This window comes from Symphodus melops, assembly GCF_947650265.1.
Source record: "Symphodus melops genome assembly, chromosome: 2".
Taxonomy (NCBI): domain Eukaryota; kingdom Metazoa; phylum Chordata; class Actinopteri; order Labriformes; family Labridae; genus Symphodus; species Symphodus melops.
This window is the reverse complement of record NC_136692.1, coordinates 29,712,973-29,740,370: the sequence shown is the minus strand read 5'-3', so window position 1 is coordinate 29,740,370 and position 27,398 is coordinate 29,712,973. Positions and strand designations below refer to the sequence as shown.

Below are 27,398 nucleotides of genomic sequence, written 5' to 3'. Positions count from 1 at the left end.
GTCAATTAAAGTAAACAGTAAAATGAAGAGGAATTATCAAATAAAACAGGGAAAAAATGGAGAGGAGTTAGCGCCGGCTGGCAGACATGAATGTGATGAACATTGGTGTGTGGGGCCCCTCAATTGAGTTTTGCCCAGGTCCCCACCAGACTCTGGAATCACCACGAGCAGACAGCTAACATAAGTTTGTGTGAAGAAGTTTGTAGCTGAACTGAAGCTGTGTTCTGGTCAATTAAAGATGTATTCTTTTTTGGGCCATTTCTGCCTTTATTAGAAAGGACGGCTGAAGGGAAACAGGAAGTGTTGGGAGCAGAGATTTTGTGGATGATGTTGTGATATTCTGCATCCTCAGGAAAACCATAATTAACAGGATTTTCCAGTTAATGTTGAAAAACATTAACTCAACCTTTTAAGTGGAAAAAGAGATGTCAGAGAGCTCCCAATGACCGGGAGAAACTGATATCAATCAATCAATCAATCAATCTTTATTTATATAGCGTCGATTCATAACAGGCGTTATCTCAAGACACTTTACAAAAGCAGGTAAAGGACCCTACTGTTTGTCTGTTAACATTAACAGAAGAGCAGGTAACAAGACCATGCTCATTGTTATGTTTACAAAAAGCAGGTAAAGGACCTTACATATGGCTATATTACAAGAGCCCAGCTTAATCCGTCATAGCGTGGCAAGAAAAAACTTCCTTTTAACAGGCAGAAATCTTCAGCAGACCCGGGCTCATGACGGAACAGCCATCTGCTAAACTGTGCTGGGCTTGAAAATGGGATGGGGGAGATGGGACAAGATGCAGAAAGAAGAATAGGATGGGATAGGTTGGGGGGGGGGGTTGTTTGGGCAGGCCATCCTCACCAACAGTCCCAAGGAACCTAAGAGAGCTCAAGGAACCTAAGAGAGCTCAAAAGGAGAGGTTAGAATACAAAGATAGTGACAAGCTACTGCTTGTGTGACAAGCTACTGCTTGTCACTATAGACATATCTTATTACTATAAGATAAGAAAGCTGGGAGAGAAAGAGGGAGAGAGAGATAAGAGATCCTGGTGCCAGTTCCCCCGGTAGTCTAGGCCTATAGCAGCATAACTATGAGCTGGTCCTAAGCCAGCCCTAACTATAAGATTTATCAAAAAGAAAAGTTTTAAGTCTATTCTTAAAAGTACCTAATGTGTCTGCCTCCCGGACCCCGACTGGTAGACGATTCCAAAGGAGCGGTGCCTGATAACTAAAGGCTCTACCTCCCATAGTACTTTTAGAGACTATAGTCACCACAAGCAGGCCTGCATTCTGGGAACGTAATGTTCTTGTCGGATAGTACGGTACAATTAACTCTTTAAGATACGATGGTGCCAGACCGTATAGAGCTTTGTAGGTGAGCAGAAGGATTTTAAATTCTATTCTAAATTTTATAGGGAGCCAATGGAGAGAAGCCAATACAGGAGTAATGTGGTCCCTTTTCCTCGTTCTAGTAAGAACACGAGCTGCAGCGTTTTGGACGAGTTGGAGGGTCTTTAGAGATTTACCATAGCACCCTGCTAAAATAGAATTACAGTAATCTAACCTGGAGGTAACAAATGCATGAACTAATTTTTCAGCATCATTTTGTGACAGGATCTGTCTCAACTTAGAGATATTACGAAGGTGAAAATAAGCTGTCCTTGAAATTTGTTTAATGTATGAATCAAAGGACATATCCTGATCAAACAGAACTCCTAGGTTCCTAACAGTGGTACTAGAGGCTACGCTAATACTACTAAGGGCCGTCATATCGGCAGAGAAAGTCTCTCTAAGGTTCTTAGGTCCAATCACTATAACTTCAGTCTTGTCTGAGTTGAGCAGTAAGAAGTTTCTGGTCATCCAGGTCCTGATGTCCTTGAGGCAGGCTTCTAGTTTACGAAGCTGGTTGGTGTCTTCTGGCTTCATTGCTATGTAGAGCTGAGTATCGTCTGCATAGCAATGAAAGTTCATGGAGTGTTTTCTCATAATACTACCTAGAGGAAGCATATATAATGTAAATAAAATCGGACCAAGCACTGATCCTTGAGGCACTCCATGGCTAACTTTGGTGTACAAAGAGGACTCATCATGAACATGCACAAACTGAGATCTGTCTGATAAATAGGATCTAAACCAACTTAAAGCAGTCCCTGTACCTCCAAGCAAGTGTTCTAGTCTCTGTAACAGAATCTGATGGTCAATTGTGTCAAAAGCAGCACTCAGATCTAACAGGACAAGCACAGATAGAAGTCCCCTGTCTGAGGCTAACAGAAGATCATTTGTTACTCTAACTAGTCTCAGTGCTATGGTAAGCTCTATATCCCGACTGGAACTCCTCAAACAAGCTGTTGTTGTGGAGAAAATCACACAACTGATTAGCTACCACTTTCTCTAAGATCTTGGAGATAAAAGGAAGGTTAGATATAGGTCTATAGTTAGCTAGAGTTCCTGAATCAAGAGTAGGCTTTTTAAGGAGCGGTTTAATTACAGCTACTTTAAATGACTGGGGTACATAACCTGCTGCTAAAGATGAATTGATCATATCTAGTATGGAGCTCCTAACTAGAGGAAAGACTTCCTTAAACAACTTGGTTGGGATTGGATCTAAAAGACAAGTTGACGGTTTAGACGCAGAAATAATCGAATTTAGTTCTGCAAGGTTAATTGGAAAAAAACAGTCGAGGTTAGTATCAGAATTTGGAACCGTTTCTGCCGAATCGAAAATATAGGAGGAATCTGCACTAAGTAAAGGTAGTAAGTTGCTAATTTTGTCTCTAATGTTTAGAATTTTATCATCAAAAAAGTTCATGAAATCATTACTGCTAAGGGCTAAAGGAATAGATGGCTCAAATGAACTATGACTCTCTGTCAGCCTGGCTACAGTGCTGAAGAGGTATCTAGGGTTGTTTTTATTTTCTTCGATAAGAGACGAGTAATAGGCAGTGCGGGCCTGCCGTAGAACTTTCATATATCTATTATGACTATCTTGCCAAATTAAACGAGATTCTATCGTTTTGGTGGAGCGCCAAATTCTTTCACATTTACGTGACGTTAGTTTTAGAGTACGGGTTTCTAAATTGTACCATGGAGCTGATCTCTGTCGTTTGATTGGCTTCTGTTTTAGGGGAGCGATTGAATCCAGAGTAACTCTAAGTGAATCCACCGCACTATCTACAAACTGATCTAGCTGAGAGGGACTAAAGTGATTATAGGAGTTTTCAACTGGGTTAGGGGATGGAACTGAAACAAAGGCAGCTGAAATAGCTTCCTTAAATTTAGCTACAGCATTATCATTTAAATTTCTAGTTTACCAACAGGATGTTGATTAACTATCTTTCCTACTTTCAGTCAAAGACCAAACCAAGTTATTTATGCTTTGAAAGCTCTCCACATTCCGAACTTTGGACAATGTCAACCACTTTTCAAACAAGAAACCAGATATGCTTTGGTCCAACAGACTGACTGTCTCTGTCTTTCTTTATGACGGGTTAGGAGTTCGACAGTTCCACCTAAACCTGTTGATGTCTTCAGGACTTCCCGGAAAACAGAATAGTTAAACCATTATCTGTCTGTATGATATATGTGTATGTTCGAGTAAGAGCACGTCTAAGATTTAAAACCATGCCTGTTGTTTGTCTATCTGTTTAAAAGAAAAGAAAACAAAACTTTTCCCCTCCAAATGATTTTATGCTCTGTCGTAAACCCATAAAACTAGACTGACCTCTCATCAGGTCAAGAGGACCATCTGGGAGTGATTAAGAAGGACCTAGGTCTAGGCCTAGGTCCCCCAAGAACTGCTTAATCCCTGGAATTGAGTCATCGGGGGCGAGAATCAATGTTTCTGTTTTGTCTGCATTGAGCTGCAGAGAATTTTTGCTGAGCCATTGTTTGATTTCCATGAGACAATGAAGTAGGGAGCTCAGCGTCTGGATCTCGGACGGCTTAAAAGAGCAGTACAGCTGGATATCATCAGCGAATAGGTGGAAAGAAACATCACCGAACCTTCGTATGATCTTTCCCAGAGGGATCAAATACAACAAAAACAAGACAGGACCCAAAACAGAACCTTGAGGCACTCCACACTGTCACATCCCCGGGTTTATTTTATGTTTTTCCTCATGTATCATGTCCTGTGCTTGTTTTACTTGTTACTCACCCTGTGTCTCGTTTCAGGTCTGTTGGCTGCATGCCCTTCCCCCAGTGTGTCTCAGCCTGCTGATTACCTGACGTGTCTCACCTGTGTCTTGTTAACTCCACCCCCTGTTCAGTATTTAATGTCTGTCTCCCCTTCACTCTGTGCCAGTTCGTCTTGTCTCATCGTAGCAGCGTCCCAGCAATTCTAGTATTCTGATTCTTGTTTTGACCCCCATGTGTTTTTGGATTCCGTTTTTGCATGTCGATTTTGTACCTTCGCTTTATTGGACTGACTACCGTGTACCTAACCCTGCCTGGAATAAACGTTTTGAGAAACTGTTTTTGTCCCACAGAGTCGTGCATTTGGGTCTCTTGGTGTGTTTGTGACACACACAGCAGGTCCGCAGACTCCAACCTTATTTGGTTAGCTGCTACACTGAAGCTACGTCCAGCTAGATAAGAGGAGAACCATTTTAGAACTGATCCCGACAGTCCAACTTTATTCAAGTTCAAGGTTGTTTATTTGTCAAATATGCTCCATGTTAAACATTCAGCACAGATGAAATTGCAATCCCCCCAACCCACAGTGCAAACCTGCAGTGCATAAAAAGAGCACTAAAAAACTAGCAATAAAAAACAATATTATAAAACAAATAACTTTACTAAAGACATTTTGGACAACAAATAACGAACGACAGACAATCGACAGACAAGGGCACTTCAGTCTTCTCAGCAGAATCTGATGGTCTACAGTGTCGAAGGCTGCGGACAGGTCCAAGAGAACCAGAACAGTGGACTTTCCAGAGTCAGCAGCCATCATAATGTCGCTGGACACTTTCAGTAAGGCCGTTTCCGTGGAGTGTTGGTTACGGAAACCAGACTGAAGCGGCTCATGGATGTTGCTCTAATCCAGGAAAAGGGTCAACTGTTTACAGACCACCTTCTCAAGGATCTTTGACAGGAAAGGGAGCTTAGAAATATGTGATGTAATATATGATGTAACCTACATTGATGTGAATCTGAAAACAACTGATATCAAATTGAATGTATAGTGATTTGCATATGTTTAGTCTTATTCTTAAACTTAGTGAGGAATCTAAAACTCTTTAAGTTAAGACAACGCCTGTACATTCAGGAGGAGGGCCTGAAGCTCCCCCTTTTTCTGACCTGATAAAACCCCTGAACCGAAGTGATACCGGTGCTGGGGCTTGTGCTGTGTCTTTGGCTTGTTGCTTGTTGAGTTTTTTTAAGCTCTTAAAGGGGCTGACTCTGTTCCATCGAGTCTAGCCAGGCCCAACAGTTGGATCCCCTGCTGCAATTTTTTCTGGAAGATGAACTCGTCTTGTATTCATCTAATTTTTAACTTTTCCTGCAAGGCAAAGTTTACTTTAATTTTTAAGATTTTTACCGTAGGAACGATTCCTACTGAATTAATTTTAATTGCGACTTTTTACACGTACATCTTTTCTTGCACAAGAAAGGCCTTTTCAAACTTTTCTTCGGCTCACCACATGTTTGAACTACAATTTCCAGAACTGGATTAAAACCAAGATGGCCATGACATTCATCTAAGAAGGAAATTGGACTTTCAAAGACTTTCAAAATAATTTATTTTTTTGTTTTATTTCATTATTATCATTTATTAAACTTAACATAAAATTCAGTACTGTGTTCCGTCTCTCTCTTGATAAGAAACTGCTCTAGAATTCACACTTATGATATGAGATTGATTTAATTAATAACTAATTAATTATTCAGATTTAATATAGTTATTCCTGGAAAAGCCAGGTGGTGTCCTATCAACGAGGAACGTATTAGACTTATGTTTAATACACTTACTAGACTTTTACATATTTCTGAAGTATCCTATGTGAGGCGAGGAAATATTGTCTAATCAATTAAAATACGCAACAATGACATGCAGCAAAAGGTCATGGTTGGATTAAAACCAACGGCCACTGTGACCCGCCATGTTCCAAAGCACACAGACACACCCCTCCAACTCACAAAGACCCTGCCAATAAAAAGATGAACTCAGACGCTCCTGTCACTCTGAGATACTCGACCACAGGCACCATGATCGGGCGAGTTGTTTTTCTGGGACTCCTGCTCTTCTGTGTGGCTGCAGGTAACACATGAATACACTCAGGAGGTTGCATATGTGTCGTGGAAATTCTCCTTTGTGAGGTGGAGAGTTGCTAAGTCTCAGAAGAACTTCAGACTTCGGCATTTGAATCAGATCTCTTTAATGACACGCAGCGTGGAGAGGAGCCCGCAGTCTGCAGTGTTCTCTCCCGAACCTTCACATTTCAATTCCTTATATGCAATACAGAGAGGAGGTTACCTTACGGTGACAAATGGTGGTAAAACATTATCTTTACATTACAATGATTCTTTGATGTTGGTGTATCCTGTCTTTCTGGAGACAGTGGCTCTTTGATGATAATGAAATGACATCTTTATTTACATTTGTATGGTGTTGTCTGAGAAGCAGGAGGCCCTCCTATGGCTCTCTGACACCTCTGTTACAGACCATTTGGTGGCTCCAGGAAGTCTATGTAATTTCTCACATTCCTCCCTTTTAACACAAAGTATTAACACAACATTTTTAGAAATGACCATACAAAATCATTAGAACTGACTGTTACAGTGAAAATGAATGAAACAAATAAAAATAAAATAAAAACAAAAACAAGCAGTTTGTTGAAGCAGTTCTCTGTGGCAGGTTTTATTTCATGTCCTTGTTGGATGTTTTGATCCTATGTTGGTTCTCGTGTCTTCTTCTGCTGTTGTAGACAGTCCTGTTGTATACATGACATCAGTTTGATGAGTGCAAGTGAATCAGTTGGTGGTGTAAAAACTTTTAATATATGAGGACGTTTGGAGTCCAATTTTGCTCTGCTGTAAAGCAGGATTGGCAACAGCCATTGTGGTGAGCAAAGCAACGATGAGGATCACAGCCATAATCGTCCAACGGTGTCCTCTCTCAGCACTCCGTAGGTTAGGTCGTTGTTCTTCCTTCAGTAGCATGGCTCGGAAAAGGTTTGCAGTGATGCATGGATCCAGGTATCCCTCTCAGTTATCCGATCGTCAGTGGATGTTGTCATCATCTCCAGGTGTCCCTCTCAGTAACATGGTCAAGACCATGTGTCAAACTTTTGAAGCACAGAGATATCTTTGAGGCATTTGTAGAGTGGGGGAGACAGGTGAAAGAGCAGCAGTCTTAGGAGCTTCATCTCCCAGTGACTCTGGGTCATTAGCACCTGTATGAGCTTACATTTACATACTGCTACTGACACAAGCAGAAGAAATGCAGACAACAGATTAATGATTAGACTCTGTGAGAAATAGATTTTCCTGTAGATGTAAGAAAACCTTGATTCTTCCATAATGCATGGAAAATATCATACATTAAAGCATATTGAGAGTCAGTATGTACTGTGATATCCTTCCCAGTCCATAGAATGAAAAGTTATTACAATAGTTCAGCTGCGTGAGCAGACAGGTTAGCTCGCTTAGTACATATGTGAGACACAAGGGGATCCATCTGTTGGATCTCAAAGCAGAAACATCGATATAGAAAAACAAAGTTAGGGTTAATGAGAGGAGTGTCAAAGAGTGCATCTCTTGGTTTTTGACACAGACAGGAGTGTGGTTCTCCATCTTGAGCTGTAAGGAGCAAGGTTTAAGGGTTAAGACTGCACATCATTTTAAAAGTTGCATGAGCCATAAAACCATTACATTCAGACACAAAAAGATTTTAAAAAGGGTCTGTAGTGTCTGGTAGTCGTAGACAGAGAGGAGGTTACCTTACAGTGTCAAATGGTGGTAAAACATTATCTTTACATTACAATGATTCTTTGACGTTGGTGTATCCTGTCCTTCTGGAGACAGTGGCTCTGTAAATGTAAGTTCTTTCTTTACATTTGTATGATGTTGTCTGAGAAGGAGGATGCCCTCTTGTGGCTCTCTGGCACCTCTGTTCTTTCAGACCGTTTGCTGGCTCCAGGAAGTAATGTAATTTCTCACATGTTATTGACTTTTACTAAATGTTCTTAAAGAAGACGTTGTTTAACTTTTTATCACGCTGATCACTACACCAGAAAATCATTAATCTCATAACTCCATGTGTTAGCACACTAGCACAAGATCACTGCTTTTCCAGCTGATCCCTCCTGCAGACTCCGGATCTAAATGTAGAATATGTCAGCACGCGCACAGGGATGTCTTTGTACAGCCGGAGGATCTTAAAGTGTGTTTACCATCTCAAACAGTTTATGATGTGCACTTTGTGATTTAGAGCGCTGAAAAAAAGGTTCAGGATTTTGCAGCATTTTTTTTGTTGCAGTTTGTAAACAAACCATTCAAACGTGGCCCCTCCTCCTGGACCCATGTGTGTACGTTTACTGCTGTACATACACACTGCCAGCTACCACATGCTAATCGCTAGCACCTGCCTGTCCAACAGGAAGAGGACCAGCTCCACGTCTGGGGGTGAAAGCTAACCCAAGGTTCATCTTCATTTTAGAACCAGCTTTATCCCCTGCGTCCACATCCGTCATATTAGCCAGCTTGAACGCCATCGGATCAACAAAGTGCATCCACTGGGATGATTTAAATACCAGACTGAAACTTTGATGCAGCACCACGTCATGTGACCATTATCTCTGGGTTACAAGTTTAGCTTTATGCTTTTGTGTTTATTGTATATTTGCATGTAGGTTCTTGGAGTACATCATTAATGGTTTTATTCATGTTTTTCTCTCTTTACAGAGGCCAAGACAAGAGATCCCCCAAGATTTGTGGGTTTCACACGCATGAATGAATAAATAATACCAATGACTTGTTTTGAAGCTGTATTGAAAATTCACTTCCGTCACGTGTATTGTTTATTTTGTGTTCTGGCAGATCCAATGTGATATAACAGGGGAGAACTTATTTTGCACCAAGATCTATAAACCCGTGTGTGGCAGCGACAGACAAATTTACCCCAACGAGTGCTTCTTGTGTCGCCAAATGCAGTAAGTCGACAGAGCTGCTCTTTCAGTACATTAATATCGCCTGCACGTTAAACTTCAGCTGAGGAGAAAGCACCTCTGCTGCCCTCTGGTGGTGGAGGAATTTAAAGGGTAAAATAATGATTGTTGTATTTTTGTACGTGTCGTGCACACAAAGTGCCCAACCCTCGTGGGTGAAGAAAACACCATAGAAAATATTTGTCAACGGTTCATATTAAATTAAAAAACAACGTTAAAGGGCCAATCAGTGAGCTGGGGGGGGGGGGGGGGGGGAGTACCCATTTTAAACTCTAGGGGTCAGAGTTACATACTGCTCCTTTAAAGCCATCTTTATGGCTTTATCAGTTATGTTGTATTTTTGGTCATCAGATTTGTCTATCATCTTCCAGTAATGAATAATTCCTCTCCCGTCCACTATTCAGTTTGTCATAACAATCAGCCATTTTTCAAGACTTCTCTCTCCCTAAAGAATAAGACACAAACACCCAGATAGACAGAATGAATCACAGACTGATCTCTGTGATCTGATTCTCCAAACAGACGGCTCTGGAAGATCCTGTTCGTCATCGATATGAGCAATTGCCTGTGTGGGAATAACAACTGATCACCTCCACGGATGGATCTGTGAAATGACAAAACTCAGCCCCGGTTTGTCATTGTAGTGATGAATAAACTTCAATAAGTGAATGACTTTGCTTTTTTGTTGTTATGTTTTATTTGTTTTATCAATGAAATCTGAGTCTCATAAAGTCACAAACAGTTTAGCTGACTGTCACGAGCTCTGTCGTCTTCTTATCAGGTTTTGTGATTGTGGTCGGCAGGCCCAGACCCTGACCTTTACCCGGTGAACGGTTTCATAGAGCGGAAGCTCCCGGGCAGCACGCCGATGAGAAACAGCGCGACATGCTGCAGCACGGCTTCCTCCCTCGCTCCCAAAGAACAAGGAGGCCCTCAGCATCGAGGACCACTCCATCTCCCAGATTTTACAGGATGTGCAGATTTTACAATGACAGTCTGAAAACTAAACTTTGTCAATGAAAGTCAGTACATGAAAAAGAAACAGGAAGAGGAGTAGTGCCTTAAATATATTTTTACCTAAAGGGCCGGAACAGACTTTAATCCTGCCTCCTTCTCACTGACTGAATCAAACATGGACGTAGTCTCACAGGTGTCACCCAGTCGTCTCTAAAGATTTGCTGTAAAGCCATGCTACATTGGTAGAGCTGATGAAACCCAGTAATTCTGCCGATTCCTGGACACGCTTCTTATTTTGGCCAAAGAAGGGGGGCAGAATCTGCAAAGACCAGACTGAGTCTGCCTACCCTTCAAGGCTGTAGCAGAAGGGGCGTGTCCCAATGAGTGACCAGGGATGGCATGACCCCTCCTTGATATCTGATTGGCCACCCCAGGTACCACCTAAAAATTCTTAACTATTACTGGGTATTTGCCTTATTCCTGTGTGTGCAACCAACCTTCATGCCACCCATGCAAAAGTCAGTGCCATAGTTGGGCGACTCCATTGAAAACACGGCTGTGATTGGTTCATTCTGTGATAAACATGGAGGCGTTCACCGGTTGATTGAGACACATACATCTCCTTGGATCTTAGCCATAGTAGACCAGAGTGGACAGCTTGGTTTTCTGAACTGTCATTGGCCCGTACAGTGGGTGGATGCTCGCTGGGCTTCGAGGTTTAACACTGGGGAAAAGAACTAAGGCTTCAATGTGACTGGGAGAGATAAGGGGAGTAAAGAAATAAAGAAATATAGGACACTACTAAGGTGGAGACTTTTTTTCTTCTTCTGCACGTTATTATGATCAGTTTACCTTTTTAAGTATTAACCAGCTGTTTTAATAAATTACTCCTGATATCATTGTTCGATAACAAATGTTTTGTCAAGACGCTTTACAAAAATGCAGGTAAAAGACCTTCCCCATTCTTACCTGCAAAAACCCAACATGAATCCATCATGAGCGATATTTAGTAAACTTACAGTGGAGAGGGAAAAAAACATCCTTTACGAGGTAGAAACCTCGAGCAGAACCAAACAGACGTCAGAACCAGAGGCGCCTCTTGTCCACAGGCCAGGTAGGCAACTGCTTGGGGCCCCAGACCAATAAGGGCCCCAGACCAGTAAGGGCCCCATGAGGGTTCACAAACTTAAACCAAAGCAATATCCTATATGTGCACATTTTGCAATGACAGGAGGAAACCTCTCTCAGGGGCCCATCTGACAGCACTTACCTACACTATTGGTGTAAAAAAAAAAGTTTGTCAATCAAAGTAAAGACAGTAAAATGAAGAGGAATTATCAAAAAAAAAAACAGGAAAAAAATGGAGAGGAGTTAGCGCTGGCTGGCAGACATGAATGTGATGAACATTGGTGTGTGGGGCCCCTCAATTGAGTTTTGCCCAGGGCCCCACCAGACTCTGGAATCACCACGAGCAGACAGCTAACATAAGTTTGTGTGAAGAAGTTTGTAGCTGAACTGAAGCTGTGTTCTGGTCAATTAAAGATGTATTCTTTTTTGGGCCATTTCTGCCTTTATTAGAAAGGACGGCTGAAGGGAAACAGGAAGTGTTGGGAGCAGAGATTTTGTGGAGGACATGCAGCAAAAGGTCATGGCTGGATTAAAACCCACGGCCACTGCAACTCGCCATGTTCCAAAGCACACAGACACACCCCTCCAACTCACAAAGACCCTGCCAATAAAAAGATGAACTCAGACGCTCCTGTCACTCTGAGATACTCGACCACAGGCACCATGATCGGGCGAGTTGTTTTTCTGGGACTCCTGCTCTTCTGTGTGGCTGCAGGTAACACATGAATACACTCAGGAGGTTGCATATGTTATTGACTTTTACTAAATGTTCTCAAAGAAGACGTTGTTTAACTTTTTATCACGCTGATCACTACACCAGAAAATCATTAATTTCATAACTTGTGTGGATAAAATCACATTTTTTTACCTTCTCAGATTCAGGAGAATGACATTGTTGCGAGAGCGCGGGGATCTCAGCTAAGCAGTTGGCGTTTTTAGGAATTATTTTAATATCCTAGTTTGTTGCTCTTATGTACTACTTGACCTTGAAACCTCGACCCTGCCTCACTTTGATTGCTTGGTCTGGGCCGAGTGTGAATCTCGTCAGGAGGACCAATAACTGCCTTTCATAAAGATATCGCTGCTGCCTTGAACTAGAACATCACTATTGGTTATTAGGAGCGGTTAAAGAAATCCACAGTTTATTCAGATTTTATACCTTTAAAGTTATTGAGTTATTACAGTTTTCAAGTCATTCCCCTCTATGGTCAGATCATAGGCTGTTAATACTGGAAAGGCCTCCTTCGCAGCCGTTACCTGGAGGGGACTCTCCTTGGGTCTCTCACACCCTAGTGGGTCCTAAGCACTTTAAAGCGGAGTGTCCCTCCCCAGTCTATGTTTTCCTCTCTGGTATTGGAACAATGGGGACAAAAAGCTTCTTACCTTTTGTGTACCTTTTCCCTTTGGTCCGTCGTGGTCCAACAAGAGAAAAATATAAGATCTAAAAGGAAAAGGGTTTTTGTTGGAAAGTCCTTACAATGGAAGGTTTCCTTTTATTTTATAATAACATAATTGATGAAATACAGGCTGAGTTCAGCCTGAACTCAGCTTGAGTTGAAATTCTCCTGTGAGGGGGTCAAAGTGTCAGCCGAGCTTTCAGCTGTTGCCAATGAGCAGTCTCCCTTGCTTCAGACCGGTGTGGTAAGGTGAATCGTCTGGGATCTTTCAACAACATTACATTATTGATCATGGAAAAGTCCATATTTTAGCACACTAGCACAAAATCACTGCTTTTCCAGCTGATCCCTCCTGCAGACTCCGGCTCTAAATGTAGAATATGTCAGCACGCGCACAGGGATGTCTTTGTACAGCCGGAGGATGTTAAAGTGTGTTGTCCATCTCAAACAGTTTATGATGTGCACTTTGTGATTTAGAGTGCTGAAAAAAAGGTTCAGGATTTAGCAGCATTTTTTTGTTGCAGTTTGTAAACACACCATTGTTGGGGTTTTCACCTCGAAAGCTCAATCTCAGCCTGGAACTCACGCACAACTCAGAGCATAGTTAACTTCACTACCAGAAGCCAGTGGCCGGATTTGTATATTTTCTGATAATGAGTCTATTACCCGGTTATGACGCGAGAGTTCACAGAGAAATACACGGGACGCCGCGGCACAAATAAAGAAAACAAAAGAGGTTTAACTCTCATAAAACCTAAGACACAGTGGTCAAACACCAAGCAAATAATATCACCGTTTCACAATAATAACTCAGTTATTAAACACACTCTCTATATCTAACTGCCCAGACCTAGCTAAGCCTCACTTGTAACCGTTTGTCCGCGGTTGATGAAGGAATCAAAGGGGTCCTTGGGACGGTCTTTAGCCGTCTCCCTGCAGTTGTATGGTGATGGCGGCGCGTCCAAGGGGTTGAGCAGGGCCGTGGTGTCCTCCGTCGAGCGAGGTGATCTCCGTGGATGTCCTTTCTTTACAGGACGGAACGAGACCTCTCTCAATACCGTTTTAATACGGGAGAAATAAGACGCTCTTCTTGGAGATGCGTTCAAATGGATGATCTAAGATCGGAATTCAGGATGTCGGTATACTTCAAGGCCTTTGGTTAGCTGTGTGCCAAAACTTTTGAACAAAGAGAAGCGTGCTGTGAAACAGGAAGCAGAGGGGTATCTCCGGACGTCGCCAGACGACGTGTGAAAGAGAGTGAACAATTGGAGACAACCGGTTTTATCCCTCCCAAACTTCACACCTATGTGTTAGGTGTGGCAAAGCCTTCTGGGAGTACCTGCAAGGCATGCTGGGATAAAGAGTCTTTTGTCATGGTTCTCCAAAGGGACACAGCCTGAACTTTGTCATCCTGGCTGGACCCAACACCATTCAAACGTGGCCCCTCCTCCTGGACCCATGTGTTTACATTTACTGCTGTACAAACACACTGCAAGCTACCACACGCTAACCGCCGGTGTTTGGCACCTGCCTGTCCAACAGGAAGAGGACCAGCTCCACGTCTGGGGGTGAAAGCTAACCCAAGGTTCATCTTCATTTTAGAACCAGCTTTATCCCCTGCGTCCACATCCGTCATATTAGCCAGCTTGAACGCCATCGGATCAACAAAGTGCATCCACTGGGATGATTTAAATACCAGACTGAAACTTTGATGCAGCACCACGTCATGTGACCATTATCTCTGGGTTCCAAGTTTAGCTTTATGCTTTTGTGTTTATTGTATATTTGCATGTAGGTTCTTGGAGTACATCATTAATGGTTTTATTCATGTTTTTCTCTCTTTACAGAGGCCAAGACAAGAGATCCCCCAAGATGGGTGGGTTTCACACGCATGAATGAACAAATAGTCCAAATGACTTGTTTTGAAGCTGTTTTGAAAATTCACTTCTGTCATGTGTGTTGTTTATTTTGTGTTCTGGCAGATTGAATGTGATATAACAGGGGAGAACTTAATGTGCCCCATGAACTATGACCCCGTGTGTGGCAGCGACGGACAAATTTACCCCAACGAGTGCGCCTTGTGTGGCGAAATGCAGTAAGTCGACAGAGCTGCTCTTTCAGTACATTAATATCGCCTGCACGTTAAACTTCAGCTGAGGAGAAAGCACCTCTGGCACCCTCTAGTGGTGGAGGAATTTAAAGAGTAAAATAATGATTGTTGTATTTTTGTACGTGTCGCGCACACAAAGTGCCCAACCCTCGTAGGTTAAGAAAACACCATAGAAAATATTTGTAGTGGGGAGACACAGCGCTCTATAATGTTGACTGCTGTACCCATTTTAAACACTAGGTGTCAGAGTTACATACTGCTCCTTTAAAGCCATCAAAGAGGATTTCTTTAGTCGGTGTAGAGTTATGTTGTATTCTTGGTCATCAGATTTGTCTATCATCTTCCAGTAATGAATAATTCCTCTCCCGTCCACTATTCAGTTTGTCATAACAATCAGCCATTTTTCAAGACTTCTCTCTCCCTAAAGAATAAGACACAAACACCCAGATAGACAGAATGAATTACAGACTGATCTCTGTGATCTGATTCTCCAAACAGACGGCTCAGGAAGATCCTGTTCGTCAGCGATCAGAGCAATTGCCAACCTGGGATCAAGAACTGATCATCTCCACGGATGGATCTGTGAAATGACAAAACTCAGCCCCGGTTTGTCATCGTAGTGATGAATAAACTTCAATAAGTGAATGACTTTGCCTTTTTGTTGTTATGTTTTATTTGTTTTTATCAATGAAATCTGAGTCTCATAAAGTCCAACATGTGATAACTTGACTGGATTCTTTTACACTGATGCAAGAAAGAGAAATAATCCAGGAAAGGATGAACAATTGGATCTATTGTTTGAATGATGTTAAAGAAGAAGGTTAGAAGCTCCTGTGAGGAGTTTTGAGCTGGTAATAAATCAACCTGAAATCAATACTAGTGCCTTCTACCACATACAAAAGCCAACGAGACTATCAGCAACAGGATGGATTATTCATATTTTGTCATTTTTAATTTAAGAAGTGAGATACTGCACACAGACGACAGCCTGTTGACCACACCGGCCTCGCCGAAAAGGTGGAGTACTTCAGGAAACAGACGCTGGACAGATGCCTCGTTTTTTTAATCTCCAAACGGACGCTTTATGAACGCTCTCTCCTCATTGAAAACGATCGAAAAAAAGATTTAATAGTTTTCAGAGAAAACAGATTAATGCATGAAACATGGACGTAGTCTCAGTTACATCACCCAGTGGTTTCTGAAGTTGAGTTGAGTTTGAAGCCCAACAATGATGGTTGGGAATGCTGACTCACTTCAGCTTAACGTACACGCTCCAAGCTGAGGCGGGCCTTCAGCCACCACCTGACAAATAACCACCAACTGACTCCACCCCTAATTATGCAACTGCATGCATAACTTAACCTCTGTAAAATCTGTACCAGGCTGTTAACATGTTAAATTATGTTTTAAACAGGGGCATTTCAACATGGCATCCTCAAGTGGACACTCGAGGAACTGCAGTTTTTTTGCACTCTGATCAGCAGAGGAAATAGATAGATAGATAGATAGATAGATACTTTATTGATCCCGAGGGAAATTCAAATGTTCTTGAAGAAAACTTGACCTACACATGACTGCAGAGATAACATCAACTGCTTTGTCCACGGGGGGGCGCCAAAGTTGATGCAAACTAACACTTCCTCTCTGCACCTTTAATGTAATAAATTCTGAAAACAAAATTCTCTGGAGGTGAATGACCGCCTGCTTATCTCTGCAGAGAGGGACTCATGTTTACACTCTGTACACTGAGTAACACAGTGGTCAATAAAGTTCAGGTGTGTGTGTGTGTGTGTTTGGTTAAAACAAACAAGAGAGAGCTCGAGCAAATGCATGGGAAATAAAAAAAACAGTCAGGCAGTAGAAGGAAGAGACAGGGAACATAAAAAAAGGGACAGATGTGTGAGTCACCTGATTGAAACCCGGAAACGGAGAAGTGGTCAGCTATCAGTCACTTCCTTTATCTTAACGGTCGAGCAGACTGGAAGCTTTGAAGACGTCAGTGAACTGACTCACAGACGATGATAAGAACGAGCCGAGCCGATCATGAGTGAGTACGGAGAGCACAGTGTTTTATGATCATGTAGAGTTTAGACTTAACTACCTTATACTAACATTAAAGAGCTAAAGTAGACCAGCACTGAATGAACTTATGACCCCTCATTTCTCTCACCATGCTCTTCTTCCTATCGTACAGTTTCTTTAAGTTGAGTAGACTCAGCTTTTTCTGTTTCTTCTGCAGGGTCTCCACCATTCAGGAGGACTGTCAGAATGGGATCTCTATCGACCTCTTCCTGCATTTTTCACTCATACCTGCAGTAAGGTTTCTCACCTGATTATCCGTTAAAAAACAATATATAGGCTACAGGTTGGACAAGACTGTTAACACACTGATAAGGCTGCCATAACTTCCTTGTGATACAGTGACTTTCTTTATGGTTGCTGTGCAGTGAAAACTCTCTCTTCAAAGCGTACTTAGACAAGGAATATATTTTTACGCTTTTCATTATATTGAAAGCTCCTGTGAGGAGTTTTAATCTGGGTATACACAGTCAGAAAAAGAAAATGACTCCTCTTTTTGACCTGCAAAAGCGAACGAGTGCATCAGAGGAAAGCCAGGGAATTGTTGTAGTCTCTGTAACAGGACGCGGTTCAGAACTAAGATCTAAGAGGACGAGCACAGAGAGGAGTCCTCTGTCTCAAGAGTCCACACATTAGCGGGTAAAAAAAATCCTGTCCACACACGTTAAGTTCCTAAAAACATCTTTGTCTACATGAAAAAGAAAAACGCTCTCTTACAGCTGTCATGGTTTGGCATTAGGCCATTCCTCTACTGAGCATTTCATTTACAAAGCTGTGCTTTCATGTGTCTCTGCTTGTCACCACAGTGGGAGAGTATAGCTGTGTCTGTATGTGTGAGCATGCAAAAGTTAGCAACGTTAACCCCGGCACTAGTTTGATTACGTCTGCCATTGCACGGACGTCCCATGATGACGTCAAACGGAGGAGAAACCGGCGCACACCTTAAACAGAGTTTCTGAACACCTTCACCCTGGAAGGACTTTAACCCTGTTTGTGTATGGAAGGAAAAGTGACAAATTCAAAATGCTTAAAGTGGATCATTTGTAATGTTTGTATAAGCACAGTGTTAATTCAGGCAGGCCACGGAGTCACACTCTAAGATCATGCAAAGTTTTTGGTAACAGCTGATCTCAAGCAATCCTCATCAGCTGATTTGCTTCACAGCATCCTTTGGGCCAAACAGTATTTATGCCGCCTTATTTAAACTGCTCCCTCTGCAAGCTGCATTCACAACCTCAGCTCCTTCCAGTATACTGCTCTGACTTCATCAAAGTTGAGCTTGTCATTGGTGCTTGCTCTGTTTGGCTTTGCTGCTTCTCTACCTGCCTTTGCCTTTCATGGTCCCTGAACAGAGCATACCGCCAAATATTAATAACTGTAATAAAGTGGTTTTCTTGACAAAGTGGTCCTGTCTGAAGTCTTCACCTGCCTTGTCTGTATGCCTCTCGTCTTCAGCTACTCACTTCGAGAGGAGCCTGATGCAAGTAGCGCCCTGTGCTGGGGATAAAGAGTATTGGAGTTGTGTTTGTGTTTCATTGATTTGAATCGTCCTGTATTTATTTTACACCTTTTGACTGCATCATGAGAAGTCTTTACATCCGTAGTTTATTGTCTCTTAGGTGCTCATCACCGGGGTTCTCTCAGTCCTGCAGAAAAGAGTGCAGAGGCTGACCATCGACCACAGGCTGCCCTTCCTGAGGGGACGATTTGCCATCGTGGTGTAAGTCAACCACAGCGCTGTGAATGTTAAGAGAACCTCGAACTGCATGCTCCTTTTCATTATGGGTGTCTAATATTCTCTTGTTTCTGCGTCCAGGCCTTTTGATACTATCGGCAGCCTCAGCAATCGATGGTCGTATGGCTTTGCTTTTGGTGCCGTGTCGTCCAGCGTCCTGCTGCTCTTCTCTGAACGTTACATCCCTTTCATTGTCCCCAACTGGGCCAAAGGTACGTTTGAGACTGTAGATCTAGATTCACACCTGTGAGAAGTCCTGTCTTAGAAGACTTGATAATGTTTCCTGATGTCTGTTCTCAGCCATAGTGTTTCTGATTGGAGCTTTAGAGGTGGGCCTGGTGTATTTCCCTTTCTTTGCCTGCCTGTCCACACCTTTCCGAACGCCTGGGGCGGTGCTGGGAATACTCTACTCTCTGGCCTGGTAAACATTCAATCACATTTCATACTCAGTCATACTTTATGTCTAAAATGTGTTAATACATTAAAAATAATAATAATAAATACGTTGACATGTCTTCTTGTTTTGGTTCTTGTTTGCAGGATCACAATCACCGTCTGGGATACTTTCACCTGTCCCAGTGGTGAGGTAGGTGAGTACTGGGTAGATTTTATGTGTCGCTGCAGAGGGCCTGTTGGTATGTTATTGGTATTCAAACAAGCAGCAACCTCTGATGTTGAAAAATGAATCTGATGCAGAAGTGTACATTTCTGCAGTTCCTGGACTGTCCACTAGAGGCTGGCTGCAGGAGGACAGGAAGTCACATACACACCCATTCAAAAAAGCCTGTTATCAAAACGTGTTTACAGCCTGGTTCAAAAACCAAACAGGCCTGATAAGCTGTTTTGATTGACACACACTGTACGGGGGTTGATTTTATTGATGACTCATCAGTTTTGATTGGATGAAGGATCAGAGTTATTCACAATAAGGCGTGTAGCTGACCTGATTGACAGGTGGGCACCGTGTAATGGTTTGTCAGGAGGCTTAAAACCCGCCTCAGCTCCAGCTCTCAGCCTGTCGTTAGCTTGACTCAAAGTTAGGCTGAGAGTATGGAGACTGTTAATGATGGGACTGCAGCGCCCCCTGCAGGAACAGACGGGTGATGTCACCCAGACTTCGTCCATCAATATTTACAGTCTTTGTACGAAATAGAAAAAAATAACCATGTTTTTATTTGACTGATTGGAAAAAAAGATTCTGGGAAAATACCAGAAGCTCATCTCCCAGTGGCCATGCATCCTCTCCCTTGTCTTCCTCCTGGGTCGATTTATCTACATCCTGGTGAAAGACATTCGGATACATCTGCAACTGGAACAAGAGGTCAGCGTGCATAAAAACAGTAAAATCATTTTTCCGTTTCGAACAGATTAGAACTTCATTTGTCCACATTGAGGAAAAATGTAGTTGGCTACACAAAGAGAACAACATTTTAGAAGACTAGAAATCCCACTTTTGTGATGTGAATGGATAGTAAAGGAACAATCGAGTTACATAAACATGAAATCGACTAAAGAGACAACACACAGTGTGTATGCGTCTGTAGAGTTTTTCCTACCAAGAGATTAAAAGAGTGCTTGGAGTCGTTGACATCACAGTCGACTTAGCTTGTATTAAAAAAAAACAAAAAAACATTTAAAAGACAGGGAATGTAAACCATTGCAAGCTGGTGAGGATGCTTTCAGTAACACTGCTGTAGGATTTTTAAGGATGTGTCCGTTTAAGTTAAATTTCTGTAAAAATGAAACGTGTCTCCGTCTGTAACTTTGTGTTTTTGTGTGACTGACCGTACTGAATCTTCTCCCAGGACCCTGAAGAGCTGATAGGCCAACACCAGGTGCAGCATGTGAAGAGCCTGCTGAGGACAGAACCTGCACAGAGGTAGAAGACACATTCATGCACACCTGTGGAAACTTATTTCTTTTGCTTGTTCATGGATCCACTATTTCTGCAGGCAACTGCTTTTCCAAAAATGAAAGCACATCCAAGTTAGCAATTTTTACATCTTTTTGACTGCTTCCTATTCGAAGAGCATGTTTCATGTTATCGAATATTTAAAAAATCCAGTCTGTCCTGTGTAACTGATTGCAGATCGATAACACACAAATATGAGAGAAGTTGTTTTCAGCTTTCTTTGTGTGCTGCAGTAAGCCCCTCAGCTGGTTCCAGAGACGAGTTTATGAATGGGACCCAAACTTCAAGTTCCCAAACCGGATCATCGGCACTGTCATTATATCCCTCATAGGCCTTTATACGGTACCGTAAGACATCTGTTCGGTTTGATGATGTGAAATGACTCATCACAAGCATTACAGAAACACTTTATACATGTGTTGTTCCTGTTCTGTGTTTTCCCTCTTAGATGACCCTTGCAGACTACAGCCTCAGTAATGTGGCTTTTGACCAGGTAGTTAAGTACAAGAACACACTGAAATACCTGGTTACTTCCTGTAACCAGACTGAAGCTCTGGGAGCCATGGTACCACGTCTGGAAGAGTTCATCGACGTGGCGAGGAGTGAGTGTATTTGCTTTGAATATAATGTAGTTTAACTTTTGAACAGACAAAGAAAATCCCCACGTTAACGTCTTTACAAAGTAAAACAGAGCAGTATGTAACTCTGACCCCCCCCCCCCCCTAGTGTTTAAAATTGGTATTGCAGTTTACAGGTCACCATGTGGTGGACACTGTAGCTTCAGTGTTTAGCCAGCGTCCAAGGGGCGTCCAAAACAGCCTTCAAAGCCCCGCCTACCTTCTCTGGTCCAAACAAATCCAGACCAAAACTAAAGTCAGGTAGTTTGCTGTCTTTCATGATTCAAACTGTTTTTAAAATTTTATTTTATTCCAGAGTCTTGGCTCGCTACGACCATCTTTGCTAGTCTCAACTCTGTGGCCTACACCTTCCATGTCTTGGCATGTTACAGGTAAGAGCAAATAAAGAAACACAACAGACTAAAAAAAGCATGATTAAAGTACTTTAAATAATTAAGCTAATTTAGAGTTCATTGGAGTTAATTTTCGAGCGAATGTTGCTGTAGGAAACACCTGAAGAGACTGTGGAGAGGACAGAAGGGTTTTCTCCCGGAGAAGTTCCACAACCCCGGCTCTGCTAACAGCGTAGTAAGTGACACCCACAAATAAACACACAGACACACACGGGTACAACAGGTTTAACCAGCAGACTTAACGTTTCCATGTTAAACTTACACAGGCTTCTATTGCAAGATACTCTGGCTGGCAAATTGCGTTTACACTCTGGGGTAAGCTTTTCATCCTCTTGACATCATCACAGTTACACTACGAGAGAATCAGAGACCAGATGAAAGATTTAATATTCTCTCTTTTTAGGCTACCTCATCGTCCATTTTGTGCACTTCTTGTTCGCCCTGCTGGTCGTCTATGTGCTGGTTCTTCCGATACAGCACGGACAAGCACTGAGCATGCTCAGAAACTTGGGGATTATATTGTAAGCCTGCCTTCTGTTCTGTTGGGATCTTTATCATTAGATGGCAGATAAATTGGTTGATTGATTTTTTTTGTTTTTTTTTGTTCAGTCTGACCATCGTCCTGGTGATCGGCCTGGTGATTCTTCAGGTCGTTCTGGTTCAGATCTTCTTCCTTCAGGACAAAATGTCTCCGACTGATAAAGAGAAGCCTCTGGCTCTCAACAACAGGTGGGTTGATTTCATTAAACAATTTTAGCTTAATATGGAGCATTAAAACCATCAGGGGAACATTAGATTGTTCTCCAAGGATTTTTTTCTTTAAAGGAGCAGTATGCATCTATGCCACCTAGTGTTTAAAATGGGTACTGTGGTCTAAATAAAAATCAGTAGTAAAGAATCTAAAGTTAGAAGGAGGACATACTGGCTGCTGCATTGTTGTCAGAGAAGCTTCAACACAGCATGTTTCCTTCATGATCACAGAGGAAGATGATTTGATCATTTGATTCAGTCGATATTTTACTGATTGGACCATTCATTCAAACATAAACGGAAGTTTTCTCCTCCTCTTTTTTCAGGAAGGCGTACGATTGCTTCAACTACTTCTTCTTCTTCTACAACGTGGTGATGGGGATCAGCACTTGCATACTGAGGTTACTTTTCAGCATCATGGTGGGAACATGGCTGGTGTCCCGCATCGACCGGACTATTATGCAGAGAGGATATGAAACCATGGATGCTGGTGAGTTTTACCTCCACTGTGTCCTGTGAGAAACAAACCATAAAACATCCACCCTCGGACTGAATGTTTTTTAGACCCTCACAAAAGTTTGAGTGGAACATTTGAAAGAACAAGGAAGCTTTTATCTCATCGTCAAAGTTGAACTGGTTTGGAAGGTTTAGTCTGCTTGTCTTGTCATCGTCCAGCAGGTGGCAGCATTTCACATCAGGGACACTGTGATAAAATTATGAACCCATTATAGAAGGATGAATGACATACATGATATTAAATCATCAGGACACTAAATGGAAGACATGGCACATCTCGTGTGTCTCAACATCTCACATGCAGGACCCACTTCCTCTGTGTGAACTGAACTGTAAATGCAGCACTTCTTCTCTTGCATGTTTCAGGCTACAGCACTTGGATCGGGATGATCTTTGCTGACCACTATCATAGCAATCCAGTCATGGTGTGTTTCTGCCAGCTGCTGGTCTCCAACACGCTGGAAAAACATGCAGTGTCTGCGTACTCCTCATTCAGCAACGCCTCACCCGGTCAGTCCTGTCTCAAGTGTTAGTATTTACTAAATCATAGCAGTCTGTTTTAGTGACATTATGCAAATCATGCCAACTTTTGTAGTTTCAATTTCAGCCTGTCTGGTTCTAAGCCTGTGGCTAAATTATTTCTCATTTAAAAGACCAATCACTAAACTATTACTGAGTGAGATGATGACGCTCTCCTCCTCTGTGATCAATCAGCCAATCAGAGAGCTGCTCTCTTCCTCAGTGATCATGAAGGAAACCTGCTGTGTTGAAGCTTCTCTGACAACAATGCAGCAGCCAGTATGTCCTCCTTATAACTTTAGATTCTGCTCCTGAGCGCTCTGGATTTGTTTGGACCACAGCTGGTTTTATCACATTTAAAGAGACACACACACACAAATGGAGCGTTTTCTACAGGGTCCCAAATCTCCTCTGCTGCTTGATTCATGTTATACATTTACCAAAGCACAGCACAGATGTTTCATTTAGACCACAGGAGACTGTTTGAAAAAGTTAAATCGGTATAATAAGTCCTCTTTAAATTACCTCGTATATTAAAATTTTCTCCCAGACTTCATGTCCAGTTTATTAGCTCTTTACCTTTTTTTTTTAGAACCCCCCGTGAATAGCCCGGCCAGGAGGCGTTGGATGCTGTGTTATACGCTGCTGAGGAACCCTCACCTGATCCTGCTCAGAAAGCACCACCTGGCTTCATCTTCATCACTTCAGAAATCCTCCTCTCCTCAGTCAGAGGTAGTCGTGCACGCTTGGGTCATGGCCTCTCAAACACAGAGCCGCCCGGCAGAATCACGCTCACCAGTGGAGATCACAATCACGCCAGCGGAAGACTGCTGAAGAAACATTTCCATATACTGTTAGACTGTTGAGAACGTGAGCTTTGTTATAGTTTATGTTGGGTGGCGCTCCGTAAAGCAGGACTATTAGTCTCTCTTGAAAAGGCTGTTTTTATAAAGTCACTTCCCTCACAAAAAATGTCAGAGGAAAATTCTATCCTTTCCATCGGACTGGGAAGGTTTTATTTCATTAACGTGATCGGCATTCTGCACAAGTGTGACGAGGGGTTCATCCTCGTCCGTACACCGATGGAGGATTTGATTTCAAGAAGTTGTTGGAGTCTGAACAACAAACTGGTGGTTTGCAATTTAATCCTTTCGTGCACGGTGCTCACTATAAAGGCCTTTTCTTTCCTGAACGTGTTTAAATGGAATGATTTTACGTCCGTCCAGCGCTGGACAGGTGTTCAAAGTAAGTGCTGCAAAATGCATAGAAGTTGTATGTTGGCCCTGATACAGCGCTTTAGAGTCCGTGTTATTTGTTGGTACTTCATGGATGTCCTACGTTTGGCCCCTGTCTGCTCTCATTTGGTCTTTGCAATCAAAATAAAAAACTTTGTGTAAAAACATAATGTCAAAGTTGCATTGATGTGATTCAGAAAAAGGTTTTACATTTAAATCCTTGGAGTGAAATTATAAGACACCTTAAATATGGAGCTGAAGCAACATTCGGCATCAATCATTTTTAAGTACAAAGTGAGGCTGTTAAATGAGTCATGTGTTTGAAATTCAATTGTTTCACCTTTAAAAATAAAAATTGTTCGGCTTTCATTTTGAATTTATGTATTAAGCTGAGTACACTGTGCTTTTATTTTGAAGTACAGTTAGACCCTTCTGGTTGATGGAAGGTTAGGACATGAAGTTAAAGGCAGGGTTGGTCATGTCCTCCAGATGACCTTTTTAAGATTCTGGTTGAAATTGTCTTTAGGTCCTGACAGAAATGAATAACTCAGGTTCTCTGAAAAAGGAACAAACAAAATCCGCAGAGCACCGAAACAGGAAGTGGTTATGGATCCCAAACTGACATCATACAGCTCAAGGGAACAGAAACAAAAGTCAGAGGTCAATGTGTGATGTCATCAAGTGGACATGACTTTGGACTGGTCAGCTGAGCTGTCTGAGAGTTTGTTCAAGTGAAATGAGACATTCAAAGATGCAGCAGTGTCCTTCTTTAACATCACTGAGACTACAGGGGGACACTGAGGACCACTATCTACGGAGAGACTGAAGGGACAAAATAAATACAGAGACACTGAGGACCACTATCTACAGAGAGACTGAAGGGACAAAATAAATACAGAGACACTGAGGACCACTATCTACAGAGAGACTGAAGGGACAAAATAAATACAAAGACACACTGAGGACCACTATCTACAGAGAGACTGAAGGGACAAAATAAATACAGAGACATTGAGGACCACTATCTACAGAGAGACTGAAGGGACAAAATAACATGAGATTTGGAGACATTTGGTACATGGCTCAAACCCCTCCCTCAGTTCTCCACTGATCCTTAACTTCAGATTGATAACAGCTGAGAGTTTTACACCGTCCTGTTGGGAGGCTCGTGACCAGGTCCGAAGACCTCCTATCTGCGAACTGATCAACAATGACAAACATCGTAAAGGTAGGAACCTCATGCTGGGAGCTGAGAATCTGTCAAGAGACTTTGAGGCTTATCAAACTGAAAGACTTTAGTTTGTGTATCAAATAAATGACAGTTTGATACGATTTACGTTTTCATACGATTTATATAACTCAAGTTAAGTCAGAATTGTTTAAAAGTTAGTTCCTGGATTTAAACTTAACATCTTCCTCCCAGCTGGCACACAACTTTTAAACAAACATTTAGACTCTGTATTATCATATTGCACGTTACCATATATAGAGGGTCACATAAGTATACTATCTTTCTATGTTTTTATACTATCGATTCATTTCCTCTGATTAATTGATTAACAGTGTACTTTAAATTACAGATTTCAAGAATATTTTCCTGAATGTTCAGAGATGACTCTCACAATGTCTAAACTCAGAGTGCTCATATTTAGTTCAATATGGTGACGTCATAAAGCGTTTTATTTACTTTTATTCTTCTTTGAGTTTAGTTAGAAGTAATTCAACTCTGGAGTTGTTGGATCCTTGTCTCACTATGGGTGGAGCTAAGCCCCGCCCCCTTTTCTGCCTGCTGCAAAGGATGAGACAAGAGGAGTTGAGTTCACTTCTAAGTTTTTGTTGAGGTGTGTTGCGTCTTTTTGATTCTCAAGAAAGTGATCAGCAGGTCTGATCACTTCTCTCAAGATATCAGTCTTTTTGTATTTTTATTTTTATGAAGAAGATATCAGTCTTTTTGTATTTTTATTTTTATGAAGAAGATATCAGTCTTTTTGTATTTTTATTTTTATGAAGAAGATATCAGTCTTTTTGTATTTTTATTTTTATGAAGATATCAGTCTTTTTGTATTTTTATTTTTATTAAGAAGATATCAGTCTTTTTGTATTTTTATTAAGAAGATATCAGTCTTTTTGTGTTTTTATTTTTTATTAAGAAGATATCAGTCTTTTTGTGTTTTTATTTTTTATGAAGAAGATATCAGTCTTTTTGTATTTGTATTTTTATTAAGAAGATATCAGTCTTTTTGTATTTTTATGAAGAAGATATCAGTCTTTTTGTATTTTAATTTTTATTATGAAGATATCAGTCTTTTTGTATTTTTATTAAGAAGATATCAGTCTTTTTGTGTTTTTATTTTTATTAAGAAGATATCAGTCTTTTTGTATTTTTATTTTTATTAAGAAGATATCAGTCTTTTTGTATTTTTATTAAGAAGATATCAGTCTTTTTGTATTTTTATTATGAAGATATCAGTCTTTTTGTATTTTTATTAAGAAGATATCAGTCTTTTTGTATTTTTATTAAGAAGATATCAGTCTTTTTGTATTTTTATTATGAAGATATCAGTCTTTTTGTATTTTTATTAAGAAGATATCAGTCTTTTTGTATTTTTATTAAGAAGATATCAGTCTTTTTGTGTTTTTATTTTTTATTAAGAAGATATCAGTCTTTTTGTGTTTTTATTTTTTATTAAGAAGATATCAGTCTTTCTGTATTTTTATGAAGAAGATATCAGTCTTTTTGTATTTTTATGAAGAAGATATCAGTCTTTTTGTATTCTTATAAAGAAGATATCAGTCTTTTTGTATCTTTATTTTTAAGCCACACGTAACTTCACGTCATTTTTGTTAAGTATT

The 27,398-nt window shown here is 41.3% G+C and overlaps 2 protein-coding genes across 2 annotated transcripts; both read left to right on the top strand.

Annotated features, from left to right (window-relative positions):
• The first annotated feature begins 6,209 nt into the window (after positions 1-6,209).
• LOC306819789 (chymotrypsin inhibitor-like) lies at positions 6,210-9,846 on the top strand. The gene is made up of 4 exons (XM_079337341.1): positions 6,210-6,269; positions 8,915-8,943; positions 9,050-9,162; positions 9,700-9,846. Exons 1-4 carry the CDS (start codon positions 6,218-6,220, stop codon positions 9,761-9,763), a joined length of 258 nt encoding a protein of 85 aa, XP_079193467.1. The 5' UTR covers positions 6,210-6,217; the 3' UTR covers positions 9,764-9,846.
• Positions 9,847-16,707: 6,861 nt separating this feature from the next.
• Positions 16,708-24,325, top strand: stra6l (STRA6-like). Its single transcript, XM_079338197.1, has 18 exons — positions 16,708-16,816; positions 17,009-17,084; positions 18,468-18,568; positions 18,665-18,795; positions 18,884-19,004; positions 19,124-19,169; positions 19,779-19,904; positions 20,389-20,462; positions 20,729-20,837; positions 20,944-21,097; positions 21,429-21,504; positions 21,619-21,700; positions 21,792-21,840; positions 21,929-22,046; positions 22,135-22,254; positions 22,602-22,765; positions 23,158-23,301; positions 23,903-24,325. Exons 1-18 carry the CDS (start codon positions 16,788-16,790, stop codon positions 24,142-24,144), a joined length of 1,962 nt encoding a protein of 653 aa, XP_079194323.1. The 5' UTR covers positions 16,708-16,787; the 3' UTR covers positions 24,145-24,325.
• The last annotated feature ends 3,073 nt before the right edge of the window (positions 24,326-27,398 follow it).

Coding starts and splice junctions, on each gene's coding strand:
- stra6l (XM_079338197.1), top strand. CDS start 16,788: ATGATAAGAACGAGCCGAGCCGATCATGA. Junction 20,463..20,728: donor AGGACAGAACCTGCACAGAG/GTAGAAGACACA, acceptor TGTGTGCTGCAG/TAAGCCCCTCAGCTGGTTCC. Junction 22,766..23,157: donor ATATGAAACCATGGATGCTG/GTGAGTTTTACC, acceptor TGCATGTTTCAG/GCTACAGCACTTGGATCGGG.
- LOC306819789 (XM_079337341.1), top strand. CDS start 6,218: ATGATCGGGCGAGTTGTTTTTCTGGGACTCCTGCTCTTCTGTGTGGCT. Junction 8,944..9,049: donor CAAGAGATCCCCCAAGATTT/GTGGGTTTCACA, acceptor GTGTTCTGGCAG/ATCCAATGTGATATAACAGG. Junction 9,163..9,699: donor TTCTTGTGTCGCCAAATGCA/GTAAGTCGACAG, acceptor TTCTCCAAACAG/ACGGCTCTGGAAGATCCTGT.